The sequence below is a fragment of the Scophthalmus maximus genome, chromosome 1 (assembly GCF_022379125.1).
Source record: "Scophthalmus maximus strain ysfricsl-2021 chromosome 1, ASM2237912v1, whole genome shotgun sequence".
NCBI lineage: Eukaryota > Metazoa > Chordata > Actinopteri > Pleuronectiformes > Scophthalmidae > Scophthalmus > Scophthalmus maximus.
Genome location: NC_061515.1, coordinates 12,745,764 through 12,752,910, shown reverse-complemented (window position 1 = coordinate 12,752,910; position 7,147 = coordinate 12,745,764). Strand labels below are relative to the sequence as shown.

General features: G+C 40.6%; 1 protein-coding gene across 1 annotated transcript; it reads right to left on the bottom strand.

Moving 5' to 3' along the window:
• Nucleotides 1-140: 140 nt before the first annotated feature.
• On the bottom strand, nucleotides 141-6,858 carry dap3 (death associated protein 3). Its single transcript, XM_035622978.2, has 13 exons — nucleotides 6,675-6,858; nucleotides 6,462-6,503; nucleotides 5,528-5,644; nucleotides 5,306-5,407; nucleotides 4,958-5,066; nucleotides 4,759-4,851; nucleotides 4,526-4,656; nucleotides 2,891-2,971; nucleotides 2,021-2,185; nucleotides 1,864-1,923; nucleotides 1,676-1,765; nucleotides 489-606; nucleotides 141-396 (listed from the first exon to the last, which is right to left on the bottom strand). The coding sequence occupies exons 2-13, from the start codon at nucleotides 6,498-6,500 to the stop codon at nucleotides 311-313; spliced, it is 1,191 nt and encodes a 396-aa protein (XP_035478871.1). The 5' UTR covers nucleotides 6,501-6,503; nucleotides 6,675-6,858; the 3' UTR covers nucleotides 141-310.
• Between the last annotated feature and the right edge of the window lie 289 nt (nucleotides 6,859-7,147).

The following is a 7,147-nucleotide window of genomic DNA, read 5'->3' as shown; positions in this document are numbered from 1 at the left end:
TAATCCAAATATAATCTTTTAATATCGTTTTTAGAACTTTACAATGTTTTTGATCCAACTACAAAATTTGACTTTGAAATATAATTTCAGAATTTGAAAAGAATTTGAAAAAATGACAACAGATTTGAACTGATAAAGAGTGAATGATTATTAAACAAATACTTTGTTCAACATTTTATTATCAAAGAAACACACATGCATTATAATTTATACGTTTATAGAAATGGACATTTGTTTGTTTTTCTTTTCCCGGGACACAGATATATTCAGTGTGATACAGAGTTTGATGTGTGTGATCACATCTGTGACTTCATAGGGAGGAACAAATTCTATCAAACATCGTTGGATTCCTGTTGCTCAAAAAGATGAGCTCTTTCTTCCCTTCCTCTGTTCGGCCTGATAGGAGAAAAAGAAAAGTCTTGAGTTAGTCAAACAGTTACACATGAATTAGTTTGTCATAGCAAAGCATCAGTATCATTAACACTTACTGTGTGGATGCTGCAGCCAGTGGCGGTCCAGATAGTAAAGGTAACAGCTCTCGAACTCCTTCTCGCTGTAGTTTGGCACCGCCACCGGGATAAACGGGTCCAAGTTGTCAAAACCGGTCTGATGAGCAAAACAAAGGACATGACGCGAAAATACAGGAAATCATACCAGTCGACTTCAAGTGTGCTGAAATCAAGACGCCTATTTTTCTTAATTTCCCTCCAGATCAATAGAGTATTTCTCCATCTATCCACTTATTATTGATTTCAACAGCATGTTAAGAGATGTATTATGATCACAATTAAGGTCAACAATATTTGCCTTACAATTACATTTGAAAAATACAGACAGAATAATTTACAGGCCCTGTCATAATATTCAAACAAATACAGAGAATGGTATTTGTTTAAGTCAGAAGCACAGAGAGAAGAAATCAGTAACACGTATTCTCAGATGTAATGTGTAAACCCATTGAAAAAGACTGGCTGGTCATGAACACAAGTCTAAATGATAAATATTGTGCGATCGACACCTTTTATTTGGTGAAATGTTATATGACCCTTCTCTGAGTTTTATTGTTCAATCCTTGTCCTCCATAAATGGAAGAGGGGGTTGACAGAGATGGATTTATTTGTCCATTAGAAAATTGATCTTGTTACATGCAGCAGACATCAGATAATTATGAGTGCAATAAATAAAATCATAAGCCACTGCGACAACACAACGGCACAGTATGACCCTGCCAGCGGGTGCGGCTTTCAGGCACAAAACAAAGTGAACACGGCAGACGGGACGGGGACAGAACTGACAATGTTCAAGGACTCCTTGCAAAGCCTTTTCTTACACGCTTCAAAAACACAGACCACTTAATGAAGAAGGAAGGTCCATCTGCCTAAGGTAAGACTCATCTTTTGTTGATAAATTACACAAAAATCTGTTTTCTGTTCATATTACTGGTTATACTGCAAAAAGACAAAGTGGAGATACTTGTCAAAAAGCATAATGTATTGTGTCTATCACTAAAAAAAACTCTTTGGCCCCTGAGACCTGATAATCAGAGTGGTGCAGTCTTGAGGTCAGAATTGTAATTTCCTGACTGATAACCAAAGTTTGTAAAGAGAAGGAAAGAATAATCAGCTGTCAGAGCTTGTGTCATAGATAAAAGTTATGCAGTAAAATGAACTCTGACCTCTCCCAGCAGCTCTTGAGGCAAGTAGGCAGATTTTGAAACGTAGAGAGACCCCGTCTGAGACACAGTGGCGATGATGGCGCCTCCAGTCTGATACAAAAGAGAGAGTGTTAATGGAGAATTAAGAAAAAAAGAAACGTAATATTCTCATGTAACTATGGTCGACGCCTTTAGTTTGGTCTTTTCACCCAGTCATTCTTCATCAGCTTCTTCAGGTTATGAACCAAAGTGATCTCCTCTGCGTCCACCTGGTGATGGTGAAAAAGAGAAGACGCATACAGTAAGATCTTCCTATCCATGAAGACACATATGAGACATGACAGGAACGTGAACATGTTTTCTCACATAGCTCTTATCCTCCTTCTTGATGGTGGATCTTCCCCACAGGGCGTTGACACCATCCACAGCCACGGCCAGGCGGAAGTTTGACTCGGGCTGCCCGCTCTGCAGCCTCAGCTCCTTCATCACTGCCCCCACAACATCACTGCTGCTCTTCACACGAGATATACCCTGCAGCAGAGGACACACCGTCAGAGTCTGATAACAATGTGTTATCGTGAAGGGAAATCAAGAGAACTGAAATATTAACAACACATAACGTTTGAGCAGGAGAGCATCTGAACAACTGAATTATGGTTAAGTAGTCATGGTTAACTAAATTGTTTGATTTTAAGCCTCTAAGCATCAAACTCAAATACAGATGCCAAACCTGGAGATCTGAAACAGTGAGAAACAAAATACCACAACTGTCAGTCTAACCTGCTTTATTTTAATAATGTGCTGTTAGATGACGGCATAAGATCTAATGACATTAAAAAGCTCACGGTGACAGCAGCAGTCACCTGAAAAAAGATCCACTGAAGAGCTTAACTCAATACAGCAGTGCTGACGTCCCAAACTTTTATATCTGAGAGCAAAGGATAAACTTAACAAGAGCAGAGAAAAAAGGAGAAATTCACCGGCTGCCTTTGACAGAGTGGAGTACAAAAACCATTGTGCTGATCCATCACCATGCTCAGTTCATCGGCTATCGATCAGCACTAAGCACAGGCGAGGTGAAAGATGAAACTTTAATGACCCCTTTGGGGCAGCTGGTGAGGCCGAAGGAAAGAGCAGGAAACAGATGGAGATAAAACTTGGAGGGAGAGATAAACCACATCTCCAAAGCACAAGAATAAATATCCTCAAAGGCTTAAAAATTAGGATAGGACTCACCTGATCCACCAGCTGTCCAAGTAGACTTCCCTCCTCAGTGAACTCCCTCTTTGTCCACACGTAACGCTGCTTCGTCTTTATCTGGGAAGGAAACAGCACAGTTGCACCGACCACTTGTATATGAACCAGGTTCTAATTTAGAGCCCCAGAGTGTAATTTTGTAATTTTCTGGCGGCATCTGGTGGTTAAGTTGCAAACAGCAACCAACTGAGCACCCGACAGGGGACACTTTAAGGTGGCTCACCGCAAATTCTGTTTCCGGTTTCCGGCAGCGCTGAAACATTCAACGCGAAGTGTTCTGGAGCGTTTTGTGCAACAACTGTATTCAACACGACGTAGCAAACATGGAGACTTAGAAGGAGGTCGGGTCCACCTCATGTAACTATATTTAACTCATTCAAAGTTGACGAAAACACATTGGTTCTTTGTTGCAGGTGATTATACATATATGAACACATAGTTATGGACAATATATTAAATTTCAGTGAATAAGTTCTTCTTAATATTGCACACTATAGCTTTAGGTTCCGGCACCAAAAACCAAAAGTGGAAACAATGTTTTGCTTTTTTTTCCAAATCAAAGGTCAATATAAACACTCTACTCTACTGAGTCCTGAGTAAAGTTAACGTCCTAAATTGTCTTTAACAGAATCATTATCAGATTTCTCTGCAATGTGACTATTAACCATATTGCATATATACATGTATTTTATGTTGGTTGCATTACTTTTTCAATTATATTCCATTATACATGCTACAGAGCAGAGTCTTTGTACTGAATACGTTAAAGTTACACTTTGCCATTAAACAATTAAGCTCACACTATCATTCTGTTCTGTTGCTGCGCTATGCAGATAACTCCAACTGTTTCTTTTTATAGTCACAGGTGATATCATCAAGCATTTTAATTGTTTTAAGTGTAGCAGCATGCAACCTCAACTGCTGAGAAGACACAGTCAGGGTTCATTTAATAACTATTAATGTCTGAGCACTTGTTAATGATGTGACAAATTATGTAACACTCCACAAATCTTAATTTGACTATGTATATTTTAAATCACTTAGTTTCTATTGTAAAATTGCAGCCCATGTAAATTTCATCTGATGACTGACGTTCACTAAGGCTACATCCACACTGCTACGCCTTCATTGTAATACTAATACGATCCCTGTCCAGACCAACTTACTAACACCCCTGACGACGCATGTCAAACGACTATTCACGTACTGTACACTGAGCATGTGCGTGCTGGTGTAAACAGGAAGTAGATTGTCTACTCTGTAGTCGCTTGCTTAGTGACAGAAAATACTACAAACGATGAACAGTAATGGTGAACAGCAGGGGTTTCTTTTAATGGACAACAAGGTGGAACTGTCAAGTCGTGTCTGATAAGAACCAATCAGGAAGCAAGTGTGGATGACTGCGTCATCGTTTCCTAACATCTCAGGTTTTGCTCACTGGAGTTTTCAAACTAAAACGGTGCAAGCAGTGTTTCTTTTTCTCATTTGTAGGTGATCGAAAACTCTGGAGCAGTGTGGATGGCAAGCATAAATATAGCAACAGCGATGCATTTAAAAAAAAAAAAGTGTAATAGTTTGGATGCAGCCTAAAGCACACTGCCTAAAACGTGTTACCTTTGAAAGGAATTGCTCATTTGTGATTTTGAAGCCGCGCAACCATTCTACAGCTTGCAATGGTTGGTCAAAGCGCGAGTTCTTATAGGAGGAAGGCAGCAGCTCTTTGCAGTTCTTCATCCAGAGGAAGGCTGTAATAAAAATTAAAAAATATAAACCGAGAGAAGATTTAGAAATATAACAACTGAAACTCTGTGATTGCCAGTCAGCAGACGTGACATTTGTTGTCCCACCGTCAGGTATGTGCAGCACCAGCCATCCCTGTGTGTAGCAGAAGTGGACTGTGTGACAGAGAGACATTGTTTTCCCGCTGCCCTTCAACCCATCTGAACAACTCTCTAAGGTCAACAATTGTCAACAAATCAGGGTCTTCAAGAGAATACCACAATTTTTGTGGTCTGCGTGAATGTAAATGTGAGTTTTGAAGGATACAGAATAAATGTCTCAGCGCAGGTTTGCTGTAGTCTGTTTTCTTCAGGTATGAGATGACCTCCAGCGCCGGCTGCCTCACCATCATACAAGCTTCATTGAATGTCTTCACCTATGAAAACCATACATTAACATTTGTCTTCATCGTAAGCTGCTTTCGGACATTTTCCGGAAATTTTCCTGACGTTGTTACTGCTGTGTTCGTCATATGTAAATGGCAGACATCTATGAAAAAAGCTGTAGACATTTACTATTTGAAACAGGTCAACCATGTCAGAAAAAAGCTTTTGTGAATGATCCAGGAAAATAAATAAGAAGTGTGCATATGCAAGGATACAAACCAGAACCCACCTGTTGTGTATAACGCCATGGGAGGCCATGAGGGAACGCAGTGCTGATGTGTGCAGAGGGCAGAGTGTAATACTGTCCGATATGTTTGTCAGACTGGAATGCCTGGAGAGACACAAAAAAACAGCGAGCTCACCAGCTAGAAACCATAGAAGTTGAGCAATGTCTTCACTCTGTCGCTCAGCAGCAAGGTGAGGACATTAACGGTCTGAACACTTTGCTCACCGGATCATTTTCCTGCGTTCTGAAAACGGAGAAAGGCTCAGGCTCCGACTCTACAGCCACAGACTCCTGCTGCTGCGACCCACCCCCAGTGGTGTGAAGGCTCCTTACATGTGTTACCTGCAAAATTTAAGGAATTATAGTCATTGGGTCATACGACATAAGGTGCCAGGCCCACAATTGACACAGAGGAAAAAGAAAAGACAAAAAGTATATAAATAGAAAAAAGGTACTGTATTGACAAAAAAATATAACCACACTACATATTTGATGTTGGAAAGCCTTCAGCTAAAGACTTAAGATATGTGATATGTGGCATTTTAAGAAAAAGCTCAACTAAAATTTTATGACACATTGAAAAGAATTGAGGCTGAACTGAAGCATCCAATGTCCAAGAGCAGGACGCTGAGTCTCAAGTGAGAACATAAATATATCACCTGTGCTCTGCTTTGGTTTGTACACAGTTTAGGGCATTATTCATCATAACACCTAATATTTTCATTATTAATTAATATGCAGAACATTATTCAATTAATCATTTATCCATTGAATGTCAAACATCTTTTAAATTGTCCATCAGACCTTTTTTTCAAGTCCAAAGACCCTAAAATATTCTTCAATCGGAGAATATTTGGCATTGTAAATATTTCTTTTGTCCATTTTTAAATAGTAACAAATTGACAAACTACTATACTGTCAAACAAACAACACACGCCACCTTACCCATGCATTGCTATTTGAATAATCCCAGTAAAGGATTTGTTTATTAGGTTTATTGACAGGCATTTCAGATTTAACCAATGATCAGGTGCAACATTTGCCTCCTTGGTTTTTAAACGGAGCAGCTAAACAAGAGGTCAAATCGATTATAGCTCATGTTCAGTGCAGGTCGTGTGTGTACAAGCTTCTGATTTCCACCTGTTAGCAGTGACCTCACCGTTTGCCGTAGTCTGACGGACAGTCTGTGAAGCGCCATGACCTGAAACACAGACGTCAACGTGAATTCAAGTCTGGTCCACCGCAGGCACCGACACCGAGACGGTGTCAATGTGCCGATTCCCACCGGAGTCCTCTAACCTTGTGTGATGGACTCTTAGCTAACAGCTAACACCGGCAGTGCGGCGCCGTGTGCGCGCAGAAAGACGTTTACCTGAGGTCCAAATGTTCACTGGCAAAAAGGGTTCCGGGGCAATGTCACACGCACACACGAGGGTCCCGGGGTCTTTGAATTTCGGTGGCGAGCGAACCGCAAAAAAAACTGCAGGCGAAGTCAATGCGCCAGCACCGCCATGGACACCGCCATCATGCAGCCCAGGGGCGGAAGTGACGTGAGGCCATCGCAATTCTGTTCGGCCAATCAGGTGTCAGGACCCAGGTGACGACGACAACAACCGAGGAAAATGGAGTTAGTCAGAGTTTGACATGTTTCAGATATAATAATGTACGCAGGTCGACCTGTGACAACTGTAAACGCTCTGTGGAGGAGTTCAGCACTTACTAAAGTGTTTTAAAAGCACTTGTGAGCACTGTGAGATTTTGCCCACTTTTTTATTTTACTTTTCATATCCAATTTCTGCTTTCTTACTTTTATTAACACTGAACGTAAATGTATCTACTCATTAC

Excerpts from the sequence above, each read along its gene's own strand:
- dap3 (XM_035622978.2), bottom strand. The coding sequence starts at position 6,500 with ATGGCGCTTCACAGACTGTCCGTCAGACTACGGCAAACG. Across the intron at positions 5,645-6,461 it reads CCGTCAGACTACGGCAAACG|GTAACACATGTAAGGAGCCT; the intron begins GTGAGGTCACTG and ends TAAATTTTGCAG. Across the intron at positions 1,924-2,020 it reads AGAAGGAGGATAAGAGCTAT|GTGGACGCAGAGGAGATCAC; the intron begins GTGAGAAAACAT and ends CACCATCACCAG.